This window comes from Erpetoichthys calabaricus, chromosome 11 (assembly GCF_900747795.2).
Source record: "Erpetoichthys calabaricus chromosome 11, fErpCal1.3, whole genome shotgun sequence".
Taxonomy (NCBI): Eukaryota; Metazoa; Chordata; class Cladistia; order Polypteriformes; family Polypteridae; genus Erpetoichthys; species Erpetoichthys calabaricus.
In genome coordinates, this window is record NC_041404.2 from 45,976,507 (window position 1) to 45,999,584 (window position 23,078).

Genomic DNA, 23,078 nt, shown 5'->3' on the forward strand with positions numbered 1-23,078 from the left:
CACCAAGCACACACTAGGGTCAATTTAGAATCACCAGTCCACCTAACCTGCATGTCTTTGGACTGTGGGAGGAAACCGGAGCGCCCGGAGGAAACCCACGCAGACACGGGGAGAACATGCAAACTCCACGCAGGGAGGACCCGGGAAGCGAACCCAGGTCTCCTAACTGCGAGGCAGCAGCGCTACCACTGCGCCACCGTGCCGCTCTCAGCAGAGATATGACAATAGAAAAAATAAAAAATACAAAAAGGAAAAGGAGGAAAAGAAGAAGAGAGAGGAGTAGTTATATGAGAGGCAATGGCTGAAAGAACCTTAAACAGTCCCTAGGCCCTACAAAGAGTGCTTCTAGCACTTGGGTGTCTGCTTCATAATTAATGGCCACAAATGTCCACCACCACAGACTACAGTATGCTCAATAGGACGTCATACAAATGGGAATGAATTGAACTAACAAACTGGGACTAGCAGAAATGGAAGTAAAACCAAACATTTTAGAAAAGATAGGAGAACAACAACTCTGCAGCAGAACATGGCACATTCATGCAAATGCATATCCACACACACGTGTACATACTGTCAACCCAGTCGCATGCATTCTCATAGGGAGCATCAACGAGGCTCAGATAAGGTAAGCTTATCACCCCATGTGCCTGAGAGACCGGAGTTGCTAATGCCTGCTTCTGTTTCCCCCACAGACTACAGAAGGAGCCCCAAGATGGATCTGGTTTTTCTGGTTCTACCCAAAGGTCTCACTTTGTCCACCCTGGACGCTACTTAAGGAGAAGTGGGCATTCAATTGGAAACCCGAATCTGATGAGCATAGTGAGAAACTTTTTATGTTACGACACACATAATCAGCAGAGGACATGAGACGTCACAACTGATGGCTGGGATGGGAATCAGCACCTCCAAATCCGAGACCATGGTCCTCAGCCGGAAAAGGGTGGAGTGCCCTCTCAGGGTTGGGAGCGAGATCCTGCCTCAAGTGGAGGAGTTCAAGTATCTTGGGGTCTTGTTCACAACTTTTTGTTTTTCATTATTCTGCTTTTCTGTGTTTTAAAGCGTGATACTCTACTGATCTCCAACCCTTTATGGTCTTTCTCCCTCTTTATCATTATAGGACACACACAAGTCTTCACACATGCTGTACATGCAGATTCCATATTGCACATCCACAAAAGAAACATACTTATGAGGCTCCTTCGCTCTCTTTCCAAAATCTATTGTGTTGACATTTGAAGGTAAACAAAAAGTTTGATTATCTGCTACACTGCACGGATAGTTTATCTTGTCTACATGTGCTTCATGGACAATCAATTAAACTGAAAACACACTTCCCAGTAAAAGTCTAGACATTGTCGCAGGTGAGGATTGAGGGAGCGTCTTAGCAGCTCAATGAAGTTAAGACAGTTGGCCGCAGGGTAGCAGAGAAAGCGATCTCTAACCACCTCTTCTCAACCCAGGACACACCTTAATGTCACTTTCAGTATGATCTCTGTGGTTCCGCCCCTTCCACCCCGGGAGCCATTTAAACCGCAATGGCACCAGCAGGTGCCACCCATTTGGACCACCTTCACTTCACATCAACAAGTCCACACCTGAGAAGCCTTTGTCTGATTTAACAGCTTGTGAGTCCTTATTGTTGCTTTCTTTTATTTCAGTTTTTGATTTCCTTCATTAAACAAGGTAATTGGTTGGTCCCCAACCCTTTGTAACATTCTGTTCCCTTATTTCAATAGAATTACAATGCACAACTTCATAGGTGGAAAGTCACATACATACATGCAGATTCCCCCCCATGTTGTAAGGGACAGCCGGCTGCCCAACCCAGCCAGGGTTCCCAAAAGATGGAAGGACATGGCCATCTTAACGCATGGGCATGCTGGGCAGTTGTCCGGGGCCCCACGGGCATAGGGCTTGCTGTATGTTGTGACTTGCTGTCAATAAATAAATACTATACTAAACTATAAATATTTGTTATTTTGTTACAAGTGGACATTGCCATTCGCCTCAGATTTAGTATCATGGTCACCTCTGCAACCTCACATGCCTGTATGTGTTGTCACAGATGGCCGGGGTCCTTGTCTGGCCGGGACATCTCTTCACTGAGAAGGCCGAGGAGCAAGTGTGGGCAGTACAGTACCTACTCCAGGATACTAGATGACAGCCTCCATGGTTTGCAGTGGTGCCACGGACCCCCGCAGTGCTTCATGGGAGATGGAATTATCTACAGCCCTGTTGGGATCCAGGGGTGCTGTCAGGGGGTGCTGCAGCTGTTTCTGAGCCCGTGTGGGTGGTTCATTCTGCCCACGCGTGGAAGTGTAGCCGGAAGTGAGGCAACAAGCACCTGGAGCACTTCTGGGTGACTTATATAAGGGCCCAACAGAGACTACTCGGTGAGCCAGAGTTGGGAGGAGGGAGACAAAGCTTGCAGAGGAGGAGTAGAGGAGGAAATAAAGAAAGGAAAAATATTGTCTAGATGTGTGTTTTGTGCTCTTGGACTGTGTTGTGCTTGTGGGCATCGGGGAAGGCATTGCTCACAGGCGAAGAAAAGAAAATAAAACTTGCGTTTTATTAGTATGCCTCCTGCATCTGTCTGTGTCGCTGGTATAGCGCCATCTACTGTCACAGTGTATGGCTCTCACAAACTACACAACGTAAAAGCGTATGTGTTAACGTCACCTTCACTCAATTCTCTACAAAGAAATTTCGCAAATGTTTGTGTTGAACACTTGATTAATAGTAAATAATTCATAGTAATTTCCTACTGTGCCATATTCATCTGTATGGTTTACCAATTGAGTATCATGTTGAAAATTTTGCGTTTTTCAAGGCTCATGTTCTATTATTCGAATGTTTGTTTTGATTAATCTTTGCTGTACAGCATGTTATATTAATGTTTAAACATTGATTTTGTTGGAAATACCAATACAATAAATATATGTGTTTAATTTTATCGACCATTTACATTTTTATTCCTGTGAGTGGTTGTGTAGGTAGGGACCTGTTGTGATGTGAGATTTTACATATATCTTGATAAATGTTTTGTATATCTTTTATTTCTAATTTGGGCAAAGCAATGTAATTTAGTGTTTAAACCCCCCCCACCGGAATGGGTCTGTTTGAATTTTACGACAGGATTTGGGGGATGTGTGTTTTAAACCAGTTTGGCAAGTGTTTCTTTGCTAAAGTCATTTCTACCCCCGCAAATGGGCTAAGGTGTACTTTAACATATGGTTTGGGGACAGGTGTTAAGATGTTCTATTTCCCCCATTGGTCTGAGGTATGGCTGTTTGGAATTGGCTTGTCTCAGAGGCCTTTAAGTACCATGATGTCCTATTGGCTTTCGGGGTTGGACAGAACATCTATCAATGTATATGTTTAACCTCAGTATCTCTCTTTTACCAACCAACATATGATGAAGAAGCATCTCTCTTGCTAACCTGAAGAGAACACAATGAAGAGCACAGCTCAGCAGCCATTTTGAACAGACATGTGGCTGAAAGCTGAGCGCCAATGATGCCTTAACTAGAGACATTTAAGTAACTACAAGTCTGTGCCGCCTGAACTACATATCACCATTTAATCAGGTTGTATGGTTGCCAATATTCAAATATACTTTGCATTTTGTTATTTATGAATATTATCAATAATACATTGTTTAAACTGTAAATTAACTTCTGCTTGTCTTTTTACTACATCTAATTGCCTGAGGTTATAGATATAGAAGGGAAGGTGGGGATAAGTTATATACAATAATACCTTATAAACAGTGGTAAGTCTGTGAGATTAGGCATTCTAAGGTTACATATTAATAATACAATAGGGGAAAGTAGAGCAATATATATTACTCTACCAAGACAAAACAGCACCCCAGTGCACTGCTTTGCCTGGGGGCCTGTAATGCTGTTAAAATGGCCCTGTGGAAGGATGGGGGAAGGTGGCTGCTTTAGGGCACTGCCTCCCCCAAAACACTAGATGGCAGCTCCCCTGGTTTACAGAGGTGCCACGGATTCCCACAGGGCACCATGGGACTTGGAGTTCGATTTTGCAGCCCTGTTGGGTACCGTGGGTGCCGCCAGGGGGTGCTGTGGAAGAGACATGTGGCATGATGTTCCAGAAATGATTGCAGACCATGTGGGTGGAAGAGCAGAAGCAGTTCCAGGTTGGTCAATATAAAAGAACTTGCCAGCCTCACAGTGATGAGCCGGAGTTGGGAAGTGAAGGACAAAGCTTGCGGGAGGAGGAGTGCAGACTGAGAGAAAGAAAGAATAAGAAAAGGACTGTATGCTTTGTACTGTGCTGTGTAGTGGGGAGCAAAAGACAAACGCTTCCCCACTTAAATAAAGGTGTGTCGTCTGGAAACCCTTGTGCCTCAGTCTGTCTGTGTTAAGGTTTGGGGAGCGGTACACCCCCTGGTGGTCCACAATGTGCATAACTACACATCCAGCAACATTATTTCATCTTAAGGGTGAATCAGGTACTTGATGACATCCCTGGAAATTAAGAGGAAGGTGCATTTAAAACCAAAGCCGGGAAGCACTTCTTTACTCAAAACTACTGAGACATGGAGTTGAAGTAGGAACCTTGACAACGTTTAAGAAGGACCTGGAGGAGATGTTGGGAGAGCTTAGCTATTAACTAAACAAACGGGTTTGATGGTCTGAATGGTCTCCTCTCATTTGTCAAATTTCTTATGTTCTTATGTTCATTCAGGCATTTAGAGGCACACAATCCACCTGCTGCTATAAGCACGTCATTCTTGTATGCCTACATTCCATATATGCAAACAGACATGCATACATACATCTAATTACCAGCTAACACACACACACTTTAACATTCGCACACACTCCAGCATACATGCTCTCTACACACATGCAAACACACTTCCATGTGCGTGCTTCAGAGGCAGACCCTTTCTATATTGTATTTCTACAGTGAACACTGCCTGTGTCATCATTCCTTTTAGTCCATCCTATTAAGCTTTTAAATTTAAATGCCGCTTCCCAGCAGTAAGTCAATCTGTGTACTCAATGGCACTGTCTACGTGACATGACAAGCAAGTACCAGGTCAGCATAAGCTGTGTAGCTTCTGGAAGGTAAGCCAGGATCAAGCACGGGTCAAATGTGTTCCGAAAGAAACTTCTCAGTCCAAAAGTTCATTTTAAAAGGTTTAGTGAAAATTCAAGCAAACCATCCACACAAGAATTGAGATGAGTTGTTACACACATAGAATAAAAGGTAAAAAAAAGGAAAAATGTTTCTTCTTGTTAAACTTCGAATGTTTCTATATTTAAGGATGAATTGTTTCACTATGCTTTATTCACATTCAGTACGTTCTAAACGTACGGCTCTGCGCATACAACTGAGAACGTTTGAAACTGTGGGCCCTCCATGCCTTACCTATGGCAAGGCTGGTCACTAACTGCAACTCATCTGTGGTCAGAGGGACAAGAAATAGTTAGAATATACCAATTTAATTCAGCTTATGGGGGTTATAAGAACCTCCCATAGACTATGAACTAATATATAACTAGAAAAGCTTTGTAAGCCGCACATAGTACGGGAGTCTCATAGCCTTTAGGAATGAAATATCAATATCAATCTCCTTAATATCTTTTTGGTTTCTACTAGACAGTGTGATATATGGCCGGCAGTTTATCCCGGCCAATACCCCCAGGCCGCCAGATGGAGCTCTCCCTGCAACATGGAGGTGCCCCGAATTCCAGCAAGGCCTCATGGACATTGGAGTTTTAATGCACAGCCCTGCTGGATACCATAGGGGGCCACAAGGGGATGCTGCGGGGAGGCCCAGGGACTTCTATTTGCCTTATAACCTTTAAGTACTTCCCAGTCGAGGGGACAGAGGCAATGACGTATTTCCGGGTTGAAGACAAGGAGTTTTCATCCAACCTGGAAGTGTTACAAAGTCACATGGACAGAGAGAGAGAGAAAACACTTCCGGGTCAAGGACTATAAAGGACTTTGGGAAACACCAGCAGATTGAGCCGAGTTGGGAGGAAGGGTGACTGAGCTGCTGGGAGGTGTGAAGGATTGTTTATTGATTGTGATTATTGTTATTAGTATTGATTTATTTAAGTATAGTGGAGTGGAGGTGCTTTGTGCACTTTATTATTATAATAAAATTAATATTGAACTTTTTATCTGGTGTCTGACGTATTGTCCGAGGGTTCAAGGGGACGACAGCACCCCCAATCTGTCACAACAGCAATGAGATCAAAAAGAAATAAAATGCAGACATGCTCTTTTGTCTCATATTTCTCATATTTTTCTCCTGAGAATTAAAAAATAAAAACAGTGTCCTCACAAGTATCTCCTCGAGAGCTTCAACAGAGATCTAAGCAAAGTCACAAAATGGGCTCAGATTTTCAAAGTAGTGTCTTGATATTTTTTGTTTATTTGCAATTTGTAACTATTTTCATTGTGTGCTCAGTAATATCTGGTGAAATGTTTGGAAGGCTGTTTGAAACACTCCACTATGATTACAAAACTGTAGTCCTTGCTTCTGATCAATACATTTAATTTATGTTGCTTTGCTCCAATTAGATCATACTCATTCTGGAAGAAAAGGTAGACAGCAATGCATAGTGGTTAAGAGTATGGACTTCAAACCCTGAAATTGTAGGTTCAAATCCCACTACTGACACCTGTGTGACCACAAGAAAGTTACTTCATCTACCTGTGCTCCAGTTGGAAAAATAAAACAAAATGTAACCAACCATATCGTAAATGTTGTAAGTCACCTTGGATAAAGGCGTCAGTCAAAGATTAACGAAGTCTTCTCCTATTTGCATCACTGCATTGTCATTTTTTTAAAGCTATTATTGCAGACATGTCATCCAAGTGTAGCAATAATTACAAAAGAGTTTTTGGACCCAAAAGGAAATGTGCTTCATATGGGCTGGATGTTAAAATGGATGTAACCAATTGAAGAAAGAATGGAGAACAGGTGATTGATATTTCGTGTGCCCTTAACATCCCTGAAACAACAAAACATGATTCTCAAGAAAAGTTTGTATTTGAAAGCCAGAGTAAAAACTACTCCGGTGCATTCTGAGTTAAAGTTAACGTGAATAAGGAGTGATGTGATTGACATGATGGAAAGGTGACTAGCAACCTGGATTCAAAATCTCTGCTTACAACACACACATATAAGCTTGGCCCTAATTTATGAAAAAGCTTTATTTTTATATGAGGATATTAAGCCATTTTCTTTTTATTCCCTGAAAGTTTTTGAACTCCACTTGGGACAGTTTAGCTATTAGCGAAACAAACAAGCTTGATAGACTGAATGGTCTCCTCTCATATATGAAATTTCCTAATTCTTATGTTTTAAAGTGGTGATTATGTGAGCTGCATTATCCACTTCAAACAAAGACAGTCTATAATTAAAAAACTGAGCACCCAAAATCAGAATCCAAGCTGGAGCAACCTGAACAACAATAGGAAATCTAATGCCGCAGCTTATAAATGACAGCCTGCTACTCCCCTCAGTGAGCTGCAACATTATGGGGTACCACCCCCCTTTGGCCAAAAGTACAAAAAACAAGGAACATCTCAAATTCAATAGCTAACAGAATTGACATAAAATATAAAACACTTAATTAACAAGGTAATATTAATAAAAGAATGGCATAGTACAGGAAGGAAGAAATCAAAAGCATATTCAGTCACACAATGTACAAAAAAATATTCTTAAAACAACAAAACAAACACAAAAAGGGAAAAGAAACTTGAGCCAAAGAAAAAAAAACCTGACTGTTCACAGAAGCAGACAAACCAGACAAAACAACAAAAGCGAGTGTATAAAAACGTCATGAAAGAACATACACTAACAGTTGTAGCATCCCCATGATGACAAGGCCTGAACGCAATGGCTTTGCTGAAGGTGTTTTCATTCGACCAGCCCAATGAGCCATGAAACCTCTCCAGTGGTTCCTACTTGTGTTGGGCAAGGAAGAGAGCACAAGAGCAATCCCTACCTCGAATTCGCAGAGACTGTTGGGTCCTCAGTCTGCCTCCCTCTGGAGTTTCTTCTCAAGGTGTCATTGTTCCTGATCTGCGGAAAGAAAAATGTCAGGAGATCATGTGAGTGCCGATCAATGGTAAAGTCTGTGTGGTAAAAGTATAAGTGAGCCCCCAAAACTCATCAAATCTTATTTATTCAGTGGCTGCAAAAACAATCATATTTATATTTGAAGTTCCTTTTTGTAACACAATGGACTGCATGGAAGAATTCCACACAATAATTTTATTTATTTTACCATTTTTGCTTTAAATGGCCCCAAAGGCTAATCATAAGACCCTTTCTATGATATAACAGTACCATAAATGTCATAGTATTGCTATTCTACTCTTTGATATAACATTATCTATATAACACTTTGTAATCTGGTAGTTTAAATTGATTATGAACTGATTTATGCAGTATTTTCTCATAATTGCATGCACTTTATATGGACTAGACATATATGTTTGTCTGCGGTGGGCTGGCGCCCTGCCCGGGGTTTGTTTCCTGCCTTGCACCCTGTGTTGGCTGGGATTGGATCCCCCGTGACCCTGTAGTTAGGATATAGAAGGTTGGATAATGGATGGATGGATGGATGGATAAATGTTTGTTTTATAAATATGAAAAAGACTGAATAGTTGAGATTTAATGATTATCAGTATTCATGTTTAGCCTGTAGGGAGAGCCAATGAAAACAGTGGATCAGTTTAAATATCTATGATCAGTGGTCACTCTGATGGAGAATAGATGCATGACCCATAGAACATAGTGTGGTGGAACAAATGGAAGAAGGTATCAGGAGTGTTGTGTGATCAAAGAATTAAGGTGAAGGTTAAAGGCTAGGTTTTTAAGACAGTGGTAAGACCAGTGATGATGTATGGAGCTGAGATATGGGCAGTAAAGGGAGTGCAGGTATAGAAGTTGGATGTGGCAGAAATGAGAATGTTGAGGTGGATGAGTGGAGTTACAAAAAAGGGCAGAATATGAAATGAGACAATCAGAGGTACAACAAAATTGGGAGAGAAATCTAGAAAAGTACAGCAGAGTAAGCTGAAATGACATGGATATGTGTTGAGATGAGACAAAGAATATGTTGGTAAAACAGTGAAAGGATATGGAAGTACAGGGGACGAGAATGAGAAGGAGGCCAAAGTGCAAGTGGATGGGTAAAATATAAGAAGAACTGACAGAAAAGGGTCTGCCTTGGGAGGAGGTGCAGGACCAAGCTGTATGAAGAAGGCTGATCAGGCACATCAACCTCCATAGAAGTGGGAAAAGAAGAAGAAGAAGTACTGAAAATTATATAGGAACCGTATCATACGATACAGCACTCATTTGTGTGGTGCTTACACAGATAGATAGATAGATAGATAGATAGATAGATAGATAGATAGATAGATAGATAGATAGATAGATAGATAGATAGATAGATAGATAGATAGATAGATAGATAGATAGATAGATGTGAAAGGCACTATATGATATGATAGATAGATAGATAGATAGATAGATAGATAGATAGATAGATAGATAGATAGATAGATAGATAGATAGATAGATAGATAGATAGATAGATAGATAGATATGAAAGGCACTATATAATAGATAGATAGATAGATAGATAGATAGATAGATAGATAGATAGATAGATAGATAGATAGATAGATAGATAGATAGATAGATAGATATGAAAGGCACTAAATAATAGATAGATAGATAGATAGATAGATAGATAGATAGATAGATAGATAGATAGATAGATAGATAGATAGATAGATAGATATGAAAGGCACTATATGATAGATAGATAGATAGATAGATAGATAGATAGATAGATAGATAGATAGATAGATAGATAGATAGATAGATAGATAGATAGATAGATAGATAGATAGATATGAAAGGCACTATATGATATGATAGATAGATAGATAGATAGATAGATAGATAGATAGATAGATAGATAGATAGATAGATAGATAGATAGATAGATAGATAGATAGATATGAAAGGCACTATATGATAGATAGATAGATAGATAGATAGATAGATAGATAGATAGATAGATAGATAGATAGATAGATAGATAGATAGATAGATAGATAGATATGAAAGGCAATATATAATAGATAGATAGATAGATAGATAGATAGATAGATAGATAGATAGATAGATAGATAGATAGATAGATAGATAGATAGATAGATAGATAGATAGATATGAAAGGCACTATATGATAGATAGATAGATAGATAGATAGATAGATAGATAGATAGATAGATAGATAGATAGATAGATAGATAGATAGATAGATATGAAAGGCACTATATGATAGATAGATAGATAGATAGATAGATAGATAGATAGATAGATAGATAGATAGATAGATAGATAGATAGATAGATAGATAGATAGATTTTTGAATTATTATTTTTCATGTATTTATTTATTTTCTGTTATACTTGTCTATGATTTAGTAATTTCATAAAAAAACACCAGTTTCTATACTTTGTGGGTCACCCTGACATCACTGCATATATTTTGAAGACCTCACAACTATTCTGCTACTACTGAGACTCCTCATCACAACAACCCCTTGTTAAGGTAATAGCCCAATGTAAACTGCTGAAAAAAGTTTTTTTATATATATTCAGTTAACAACACCAGTTTAATGATTAACTAAATATGCAGTATTCCTTAAAAGTATCATTCCTAAATCTAAAGTCACCTTTGTCACAATGGCTCATTGATTAGTGCAGCTGTCTCAGACATCCAGAGTCCGGGGTTTGAATCCTAGATTAAGAGACTACCTTTGTGGAGTCTCCTTACATCCCCTACCACCCGTACTCCTAGATACCTCACTCTTGAACATTCTCTCCCACTTCAATTTCAACGTTTTCTTACTGTGAACTCTATGACCTATATAAGATTCTTACCTCCTGAGTGATTCCACAAAGAATTACAAGTCTGTAATAGAAAAGCCAAACAAATGACACCTTTTATTGGCTAACTAAAAAGATTACAATATGCAAGCTTTAAAGGCAATTCAGGCCCCTTCTTCAGGCAAGATGTAATCATTACATTACATCTTGCCTGAAGAAGGGGCCTGAGTTGCCTCGAAAGCTTGCATATTGTAATCTTTTTAGCTAGCCAATAAAAGGTGTCATTTTGCTTGACTTTTCTCTACATTCATAATGGCTAACACGGTACAACACCCTAGTACTAAAGTCTGTAAGAGAAATACATTGTATGTGATGTATAGCATATCGTTAAATAATCATGGAGAATATTACAATAACGGTTAATCTACGCCTCAATACCCATGATGATTGTGAGAGTTCTCCCCCTTGGAGCGTCAGTGTGAGAATCGGCGACAGACATCAAAGTGGACCGAGGTTGATTACTTAAACATCTTGTCGTGACTTACTCAGCAAACCACATGTGACCCTTTCCTATTTAATACAATCAACAATGGCTCAAAACATTACGCAACCCAGAAGCTGCAATCCAATAATTTAATGCTTTGAAACTGCTTGCCTGTTTTTGTTTGCATTGATTTCTGTCTTTTTCTCAAGTCTTCCATTCCAACTTAATGTCAATATTTTTTAATTGAACCCTGAGATAGTAAAAGCTGGAATTGTTTGTGTAAGAATAAAATAAAAGAGGAGGCTCTCTTCCTTTAAAATGGATCATGTTTTGCTATAAATATACCTGCATGTAATGAATTCTTTAAAGTAGCCTCTGATCAATGCATTGTGATTAACTATTCTCTTCTAGAGAGATCAATAAAAAAGCTTATTGATCAGACTTCAAAACATAGTGTGGAGTTTAATTTCTTCCAGAAAATTCTTTTTGTGTCTACCTGGATTTTCCCCCATACATCCCAAAAATGTGCAGGTTAGGCTGAATAGTAGTCTCCCAGAGTCAGATGAATAAAACACACGTCTCTGGACAACGAGTGAATTTGACTTAACAGTGGGTGGGAACTCAGTTTGAAACCAATCAAATGTTTCATGAAGGCGGAGCTCAGGAGTAGGGGCGGGGATTTAAACATGTAAAAAGTAACAGTGCTTTTTGTAACCTGATAGACAGCAAGCCTGTGGTCATGATGGATAAACATTCTGTGGCTGAAGAGTCTCCCAAAAAGAGCCCTCTTAAACATACACTTACTGGCCACTTTATTAGGTACACCTTGCTTGTACCGGGCTGGACCCCCTTATTGTTTTCAGAACTGCTGTAATTTTTCACAACATAGATTCAACAAGGTGCTGGAAATGTTCCTTGGGGATTTTGGTCCATATTAACATGATAGCATCATGTAGTTGCTGCAGATTTGTCGGCTACATGTCCATGATGCAAATCTCCTTTTTCACCGCTTCCAAAGGTGATCTATTGGATTGGAAACTGGTGTCTGTGGAGGCCATTTGAGTCCAGTGAACACATTGTCATGTTCAAGAAACCAGTTTGAGATGATCTGAGCTTTGTGACATGGTGTGTTATCCTGCTGAAAGTAGCCATCAGAAGACGGATACACTGATTTATAAAGGGATGGTCATTGTCAGCAACAATACTCAGGTAGTCTGTGGCTCTTAAACAATGCTCAGTTGGTACTAAGGGGCCAAAGTGTGCCAAAAAATAACCCCCACACCATTACTCCACCACCAAGAGCATGAACAGTTGATACAAGGCAGGATGGATCCATGCTTTCATGTTGATGACGCCAAATTCTGACCCTACCATTTGAATGCCGCAGCAGAAATCGAGATTCACCAGAACAGGCAACATTTTTCCAGTCTTCTATTGTCCAATTTTGGTGAGCTTGTGTGAATTGTAGCCTCAGGTACCTATTCTTAGGTGACACCCGGCGTGGTCTCCTGCTGCTGTAGCTCACCTGCTTCAAGGTTCGACGTGTTGCATGTTCAAAGATGCTCTTCTGCATACCTCGGATGTAACAAGTGGTTATATGAGTTACTGTTGCCTTTCTATCAGCTCGAACCAGTCTCTCCATTATCCTCTGACCACTGGCAACGACAAGACATTCTCACCAAGAGATCTGCGGCTCCCCTTTTTCAGACCATTCTCTGTAAACCTTAGAGATGGTTGCATATGAAACTCCCAGTAGATCAGCAGTTTCTGAAATACTCAGACCAGCCCGTCTGACACCAACAACTATGCCACGTTCAAAGTCACGTTAATCCTCTTTCTTCCCCAATTTGATGTTCAGTTTGAACTTCAGTAGGTCATCTTGACAATGTCTATATGCTGAAATGCATTGAGTTGCTGCCATTTGATTGGCTGATTGGATATTTTGCGTTAAAAATGGACTGGCGCCAGCTGAATGTGGTGTCTGTCACTCTCAGCTACAACTGTACTGCTGCAGTTAAGGAGAAGTTACAAGAAATGGCAGCTACGTACATCTGTTTAATGATGTAATGGAAAATACGCATTTGAACTAAATGGTGTGTCCAGGTGGTGTTCCTGCCTTGCATCCAGTGATTGCTGGGATAGGCTGCCCCTCAACCCTGCCCTGGCTACGCGACAATATTTATTTCTTTAGCACATTTTCATACAAAGTATTTAGCCCAAAGTGCTGTAGAACATGTCAATGAAGTAATAGCATGCAAAGAAAAACAATTCAATTTAGATAAGAATAACAGTGAATAAATAGTATGCAAGCACTTACACAAGAAAGATATATAATTAAGAGAAGTCGAGTCTGTCCTTAAATATAGAATTGTTTTTTTAAGTTTCAAAATTACAGTCCGATGATAACCAGGGAGTTTAGGAAGGCCAGAAAAATAAAGAAATTTGAAAAATTCCAGTTAAGCTTCAGAGGTTCCGGGCCAAAAGACCACCCAGCTCCCACTGCACATTCTGCCTAACATAATTATTCTCAAGTAATTCTGTAATTGGTTCTTTTTAGGCTTCAAGATATAAGAATTCAAGGCAGTGGGTCTTGTGACAAGTTGGGCGATCTGCTTTCATTTTGATGTCAGAGGTGACTGCACAGGACTTTGATCAGGTAGTGGTGGCACAGAATGCCACCATAGAAGAACTGGGAAAGAAAACAGAGATGAGTAAAGATGGTCTAAACCAGGGACATTGTTAGTGTTAGTACTTAATAGGGGCTTAGCCACCCTCTGTTGACGCCATCTGGCGGGAGGAGTTTCCAGAGTTCATCATCAGAGTAAAAGGAAAGCCCCATTGGAATTTTGTATGAGCCAAATTAGGTTCTTTAAGAGCAGGTAAAGGGGTCTAAAATCCAGGGCTGGACTATGGTCATCACATGACAGGGCGGGGAGAGTGTCTCAGAAAATCAGGGGCTGGATACCTGAGATCAGTGACTAAAGCCCCGGAAGCAAAACAAATAATGCCACTGGACTAAACAATCCATCAGTTAAAAGGAGCTGATACAGTATTTCAGTTTTATATTTTTAACATATACAGTAATCCCTCGCTATATCGCGCTTCGCCTTTCGCGGCTTCACTCCATCGCGGATTTTATATGTAAGCATATTTAAATATATATCGCAGATTTTTTGCTGGTTCGCGGATTTCTGCGGACAATGGGTCTTTTAATTTCTGGTACATGCTTCCTCAGTTGGTTTGCCCAGTTGATTTCATACAAGGGACGCTATTGGCAGATGGCTGAGAAGCTAACCAACTTACTTTTCTCTCTCTCTTGTGCTGACTTTCTCTGATCCTGATGTAGGGGGTGTGAGCAGGGGGGCTGTTCGCACACCTAGACGATACGGACGCTCGTCTAAAAATGCTGAAAGATTATCTTCACGTTGCTACCTTCTGTGCAGCTGCTTCCTGAAGCGACATGCTGCACGGTGCTTCGCATACTTAAAAGCTCGAAGGGCACATGTTGATTTTTGATTGAAAAACAAACTCTGTCTCTCTCTATCTCTCTCTCTCTCTCTCTTTCTCTGCTCCTGACGGAGGGGGTGTGAGCTGCCGCCTTCAACAGCTTTGTGCCGCGGTGCTTCGCATACTTAAAAGCCAAACAGCACCATTGATTTGTTTGCTTTTCTCTATCTCTCTGACAGTCACTGCTCCTGATGCGCACTCCTTTGAAGAGGAAGATATGTTTGCATTCTTTTAATTGTGCGACGGAACTGTCATCTCTGTCTTGTCATGGAGCACAGTTTAAACTTTTGAAAAAGAGACAAATGTTTGTTTGCAGTGTTTGAATAACGTTCCTGTCTCTCTACAACCTCCTGTGTTTCTGTGCAAATCTGTGACCCAAGCATGACAATATAAAAATAACCATATAAACATATGGTTTCTACTTCGCAGATTTTCTTATTTCGCGGGTGGCTCTGGAACGCAACCCCCGCGATGGAGGAGGGATTACTGTATTGTAACTAGGTGGCTTTGCTCCCTGCTCGTTTCGCTCGCCAACCTCCCCGGCCTGCGCTACGCACCAGCCACTTTGCGTCTCTGCCCCTCGTGTTTATGGATTTAATTTTCACCAAATGACAAATCTTTTAATTCTCACGGATAGGCCTCTTCACTGGGAAGAAACACTACTTTTCCCTGATGGCAAAACGAATTAGACCAGGGGTGGCGAACTCCAGGCCTGGAGTGCCGCAGTGGCTACAGGTTTTCATTCTAACCCTTTTCCTAATCAGTGACCAGTTTTCACTGCTAATTAACTTTTTCCCCATCACTTTAATAGCCCTGTTAGAAGAGTTCAGCCCTCTGAATTGATTCCTTTCTTCATTAAATGACAGCCAAGCAGAAATGAGATGTGAAACGAGCTAACAGATGACCAGCTAAACTGGGGTTTCAAACTCCAACCAATTTCACTCCAATCACTTTCTTAATGAGAAGCCAGTTCTTGCTGTTAATTAAACCCGTTATTTAATTCCATGGCTTGTTGCTGCTCTCATTCTGCCACAGCAGACATTTCAAAAACTGTTGTTTTTCTGCTATTTCTAAGAGCACAGTCAAAATGTTTTGGTGACCTGAGAGATCAACCTTACCAAGACCATCACCTCTCTTTAATTTCAGATATTGTGTAATGGGCACAGGGGAGCTGGTCATGTGGTGGCTTGTTTTGTGTCTCATTATTGTTTGGCTGCTAATTAAAGAAAAAGAAACAACTATGGGGCCTGAGTCAAGTTAATTAAAAGAAGTAATCAGCAGCAAAAACTGGTCACTAATTAAGAAGATGGTAAGAATGAAAACCTGCAACCACTGCGGCGCTCGAGGCCTGGAGTTCGTCACCCCTGAATTAGATGGTTTACAAGTCTCTGACTTAAAGTTTAAAGCCAAACAACAACTGCATACTTCTCTCATATCACCTATGTCCGTATATTCGATCTCTTTTCGCTGTTCCGTTATTTCACAGAGTAATAATTTCCATTTTTTAGCGCTAATGCGATCTTTACTATCATTTTTTTGAGACTTTTTGGAATTTTAGTACTTTCATTATCTTTAACCTGCTCTGCATGTGTATCACACCAGTGTTTTTGAACCTCCTACTTTGCCATCTACTCTTTGTCTTATATTTCCGGCCCCGAGCGTGATTAAATCTCTTGGCGCAAATTCTCATCTCACAGGACATGAAATTATCTCTCTGAAAAAGTCTCATCTTGACCCAGGCTAAAAAGTCTTGTCTCTTTTCAAGATTTTTTTATATAATAGAGAGATAACTTCTAGAATCCTGTTTTTTCTTTGTCGTTCTATTGAGCATTGCTTGATGAGGGAAAAAATTAACTTAAACAATGTTAGCACAGGGCAGCACGGTGGCGCAGTGGGTAGCGCTGCTGCCTCGCAGTTGGGAGACCTGGGGACCTGGGTTCGCTTCCCGGGTCCTCCCTGCGTGGAGTTTGCATGTTCTCCCCGTGTCTGCGTGGGTTTCCTCCGGGCGCTCCAGTTTCCTCCCACAGTCCAAAGACATGCTGGTTAGGTGGGTTGGCGATTCTAAATTGGCCCTAGTGTATGCTTGGTGTGTGGGTGTGTGTGTGTGTGTGTGTCCTGCGGTGGGTTGGCACCCTGCCCAGGATTGGTTCCTGCCTTGTGCCCTGTGTTGGCTGGGATTGGCTCAAGCAGACCCCCGTGACCCTGTGTTCAGATTCAGCGGGTTGGAAAATGGATGGATGGATGGATGTTAGCACAAGGCCACAACAGAACAAAACAAGTAAGCCCGCGATTCGCTAGCGAATCGGAAATCCAAGAATGGCAATCAGTTTCTGTTCTGTCCGATATCTGGATGGATGACATATCATGGAGGGTGGGTGCGTCTGGGGAAATGTCATTTAATTACATACGCATATCTGTAGTAAAGCGGTCTCGTTTTGTGGAGACGTGATTCCGTTGCCTTTGCTGACACCGACTGCTGGCAGAGTGGAGCACAGCAAGTTCAGCCCTGCGCCCTGCGCCCATATCCGGTTTACGCCGTGTAGTTTGGACATCTGGAGATTCCGTACTGTAATACTGTAATGTGATTCACATATGCACTGAATCCTCTAATGTTTGTTTTCTCTGTGGCGGGCTCGTTGCAGTGCGCGTGCACCTCGATGCGCCCAGCGTCCAGCGCCCTGCATCCATATCCAGTTTACAACCTTCGGTTAGTAATATGGATGTGAATACTTTCTGAATCCACTCTAAGCATTAATGTAACTACAAGCAATTACAGAACTGCGAGTCTGCATATATTAATGAGCCTGTGGGCTCAGTCTGCATTCAGTATGGCTGTCTTCAGGACAAATCAAAGTATTCACTGCTGCTGTTTATACCTACCTTGGGATCAGGTGCAGCAATGCCACTCACTGTCGCTCGCTCTCCCTCCAGGTTACATGTTGGGTGCTGCCACTGTGTAGTGCCCGTGGGCACATGCCAGTAATAGGTGCCTGTGCTGTCACGGATAGTTCTCCATCCAGGTGGTAGATCTGAATCTGGCTCCAGATTTTGATCATTCCAGATGTTGTCTTGAAAAGAAGAAAAGGCACAGTAAAGAGAACTCAGGAACTCCAGTCTCTTACTCATAATTGTAAGCTTGTAAACTGAATGAATATTTGAAGCTGACCGCAATTATTTCCTTAATGTCTGTCTATGTAAAGTGCACTGAATGAGAAATGGTAATTTATTATTATTATTATTGACAGAGTTCTTGGTTTACCAGTCAATCTATATCCCTGTCCTCACTTATGGTCATGAGGGCAATGACCAAAAGAATGGGATCATGAATACAAGAAGCAGAATGAGATTTCATTGTAAAGTGGCTGGGCTGACACTCTGTGATAAGGTGAGAAGCTCAGCAATTGACGAGAGCCTCAGAGTAGAGTCTGCGCTCCTCCATATCAAGAACAGGCGGCTGAGGTTTGGGCATGTCATAAGAATGCCCCACAGGGTGGCTCTGCCCAAACCCGCTCCAGGCATGTCCCACTAGGTGGGACTCTGCAGGGCACACTGGAGCGATTCTATGTCTTTGTTGGTTTGGGAAGGTCTGGGAATTCCCCAGGAAGAGCTGGACTGTAACTGGGGAGAGGGAAGTCTGGGCTGACCTGTCTGCCCTGCTGCCATCTCAGCTGTCACCAAGACAAGCAGAGAAGAAAATCAGATCATCCTTATTAGTAATACTAGTGGGACCAAGCCCCCTGGCGCCTTCGGCACCCAACCCTCAGTTGCGGCCAGAATATTAGTAAAATCTGTAAATGTGCAAAAGAAAAATGATTATTTATTGGAGTCAAAATCATGAAGTTCTAAAAATATGTAAAAGAAAAAGTAATTATTATTTAACAGAGTAAAAATCGTGAAATGAGAATAAAATATTTACTCTCTTACTGATTGGAGCATTCCCGTTAAACTGAGGTCCACTATGCTTGATGAGTATTTATAAGAGACTAAATAAATGATCCATTCATTTTAAGTTACATTCTTATAGATAAAAAAAAAACTTTTTTAAATAACAGGAAAAATCACATGAAAACTAAAGTGATATGCAATGGGTCATTGTAACTCGACCTTCAGCTAACTAAATCATCTAAATGCAAACACTGGTGTTATGAATAGATCATTTTTTTAAATAGTTTGTTCCTGTGAAAGAAAGCCTACTCAATCAAAAATAATGTAATTTATTGAATTAAATTATTAAGATAAATTATTGAAATAATAATGATTTATTGAAATTAAAAACCACGACTTTGTTGATATTAAAAACCATGACTTTCTTGATATTTTAGTTAATAATTTAAAAATGGAATAAGAATCTGAAAATCTAACAACATCACATTAAAGTTCAATAAATTCTGAAAAGAATGATCCCAAACATATATATATAGGTTTTAAAATAAGCCTGATTTAAAGCGTGACAAAAAACATGACATAAAAATGTCACATAAAATTGTTGCACAAATTCGTTGCACTTTTAGGCTTAGGATTTTATATATAGAGAGTAGATTATTATTATTATTATTAAACACTTTTTAATGGTAAAAAATACAACATTCTCATACCCACTTATTTCAATCTGTCCAACATTTAAATCACCCTGTGGAGAAAATGAATTTATCACAGTGGAATGATGGACCATGACACCTACAACATCACTCACGACATGCTCACTTAAGGGCATCATTATTGACATGCCAATTCTAAGGCATTTCTTGTGTCTACTATTAAAATGTATTGCATTTTCATTCCAACAGATGGTGTATACAACTGACTTTATAACCTAATAGTAAATTTTAAACTGAAAAATTTAATAGGAATTTTTAACCCCAAGTATTAACTCCATTGGAGCCCACAGACTGTCCCACAGAGGAAAGTAGCTGATTGTTTGACCATGGGGGTCTCAAACTCAGGTACTCACAAGCCAGTGAACCCTTTTAATATTTGTTAATGGAGTTTATTTATTCATCCATCCATTTTCCAACCCGCTGAATCCGAACACAGGGTCACGGGAGTCTGCTGGAGCCAATCCCAGCCAACACAGGGCACAAGGCAGGAACCAATCCTGGGCAGGGTGCCAACCCACCGCAGGACACACGCAAACACACCCACACACCAAGCACACACTAGGGCCAATTTAGAATCGTCAATCCACCTAACCAGCATGTCTTTGGACTGTGGGAGGAAACCGGAGCACCCGGAGAAAACCCACGCAGACACGGGGAGAACATGCAAACTCCACGCAGGGAGGACCCGGGAAGCGAACCCAGGTCCCCAGATCACCCAACTGCGAGGCAGCAGCGCTACCCACTGCGCCACCGTGCCGCCCGAGTTTATTTATTTACTTGATTTATTCCTGCTCTCATTTTTTTACATTAATGAAGTCAGATCACCAAAGTGTTTAATAGACGCAAAAGAGGTTAATACTCCATCTATGATTCCTTTTTAATTCCTAAATTTTATTGTTTTAAAATTTACTTGTGTTAAGTTAATTTGACATTTTGTCTGTTGCTGTAATTATATGGCATTTACAATTAGACTTTCAAAAAAAGTGCTAATGCTTGCACCATCTGTTGGAATGAAAATCACAATGTGTTTAATTACTACATGATTTACAAAATACTTTTCAATAGATGGCGCATTTGAAACATTAATGCTAAAGATGTACACCAAAGTGTAACTGATAGAAATATCTACACACACACTACACATCCTAACGTGGAATGATTCTGCAGTTATATATTGCAGAGGCATCAGCTAATTTGTAAGCACTAAGAGACACATACGTGTCCAAGGATTATCATGATAAGTAAAAGGAAGACTAAGGGATGAAATGCATGCTTAATTGTAAGTCAGGACAGGCAAAGGGTTAGAATGGAGAAAATTAAAATAACCAGGCTACCAGGAATTAAGGGGCCAAAACAAGAGCCGAAAGTCAAAGGCCAAAGGAATGTCACAACTGAAATGAAAACCAGACGCTTGTGCCTACTTTGCTTAGAAGCTGTAATGAGATGTCTGTCTACAGGATTTCATTTGTGAGAGTAAAATAGATAGCCAAGAGATGCAAACATGCAGCTAAGTGTGATGAGGGATTGAAAGGCCTACTTGCTCTAAATTAACTACACTAAAGCCTTTGTTCATTTATCCATACTGGGATACTGAAACACAGAAAAGGTGCTGCATTTGTGCCGTCACTACCTGTGACATAAGGAACACCATGACCATGATCACGTGACTCAACTCCTGTGTCGTGTTAGCAAACAACAGTGAATGAAAACAAAATTAAACTTGGCCAAAACAGTTTAAAATGGTTAGAAATCACTATAAATTGATTGTCCGTGCTAAAAAAAATCTCATAATAATGTAAAATATACATACCACCATGTGCCATCACCACACAAAATAGTTCCACTAAAGATTTGTACAGATTTTGTTAATCTACCTGGGGGTGGCTTACAGTGTAACTTCCACGATATTTCGATACTTCGGTAATATCAGAGACATAACAATCATGGTCATGTGATGTATTGAAAGCATGTCGCAAAAACAAGTAAAACGAACAAATTAGAACATTTTCAAAATGGATTTAATTGAACATTAAACTCCAAAAATGGAATCCAGATTTTAATGAAGTCATCTGTTATTTATTTTTAACATGTTTATTTTCATGAATTTATGTAATCTGACTCTCCAGTTAGGGTTTTCTATTCCCAGGAATTATTTGCCGATAGCACTTTTTTTTATATATTATGCTAGTTGTAAATTTATTTGGCCCGTTCTCACCACCATTGTTGCTTATCATGGGCTCCACCCATCATTAGGATGCATCCTGCATTTGTTGGAGGCGGGGCCTTTAGAGGTCATGACCTTAAGCTTACAATGCGACTGGTTTAGGTTCTTTCTGATTTTAAAATTTTTGCTTCATAATTTGACTATGGTATTTTTACTCTCATAATGGTATAGTCGTCATTTCTTTTGATCTTCTGTTCTGATTGCATCTCTTCTCTCAGTCTCACTCAAAAATATTTTTGCTAAATTTATTTTAGCATAATACAGATAACAAAATAGGTCAATTTACACTTATAAAATATGTTATATATCACACAAAGAATTACCCAAGGGAGGGTTGCGCTCTTTGCTCCCATTATAAAAAAAGGCTATGTATTTTTTTAAATCTATAGAAAATATTTAACTTTTTGTGTGGCAAATGCATATATACCATTTTTATGAAAAAATAACCTTGACCTGAAAAATACCAAACTTATCCTTTAATGCAAATTAACTTTTTAAATTTTTCAACACTGATGTTTACTTCAGCGCACTCACATGTTTAAAGCACATATTTGGACAGAGCTCCCTCTACACAAATACATACGTTGAGGTGTTGTGCGGGATGTAACATGAATAGAGAACACCAAGCAGTAGTTAGCTTAGCACGAAGAACATATACAGTATCTGACTGATGCAAAGAAACCAGACATACTTACTTACTACTGACCTGATAAAACCGTCATTGTAAAGGAATAGATTTTTTTTGTAAGGTTTGAATTTGGGTCAATAGCACCCTCTAGAGACCACAAATGATACACATAGTATTTGAAGCCTAACCCTACTTAGTAAAACTCTCACGTAAAGGAACAGAGATACACAATATATACTGTATGGCCAAAAAATTTGTAAACACCTGAACGTCGCACCAAAATGAGATTGCTGGACATCCCATTCCAAGACAATGGGCATTAACCCTAACCCTAACCCTTCACTCAGGCGCCGCCGCGAGTGGCAGCCTTTCCAGCAGCTCCGTGCATGACTGTGAATTTCCCCTTGGGATTAATAAAGTATCTATCTATCTATCTATCTATCTATCTATCTATCTATCTATCTATCTATCTATCTATCTATCTATCTATCTATCTATCTATCTATCTATCTATCTATCTATCTATCTATTAATATTGACTTGCCCCTTATAACTTTGCTGTTATAACTCATCTGGGAAGGCTTTCTATAAGATTGTGGAATGTGTCCATGGGAATATGAGCCCATTCAGCCCCAGGGGACAAATAAAGTTTTATCGCCTATCTATCTATCTATCTATCTATCTATCTATCTATCTATCTATCTATCTATCTATCTATCTATC

At 40.1% G+C, this 23,078-nt stretch overlaps 1 protein-coding gene across 1 annotated transcript in view; it reads right to left on the minus strand.

Annotated features, from left to right (window-relative positions):
* Nucleotides 1-23,078, minus strand: part of apbb3 (amyloid beta (A4) precursor protein-binding, family B, member 3) — an 89,490-nt gene that overhangs the window by 49,022 nt on the left and 17,390 nt on the right. Inside the window, exons 2-3 of the mRNA XM_051933745.1 lie at nt 17,786-17,973; nt 8,007-8,083 (exon numbers count right to left, since the gene is read on the minus strand). Of these exons, the coding sequence (XP_051789705.1) occupies nt 8,007-8,083; nt 17,786-17,973 (265 nt within the window). The remainder of the gene's footprint in view (nt 1-8,006; nt 8,084-17,785; nt 17,974-23,078) is intronic.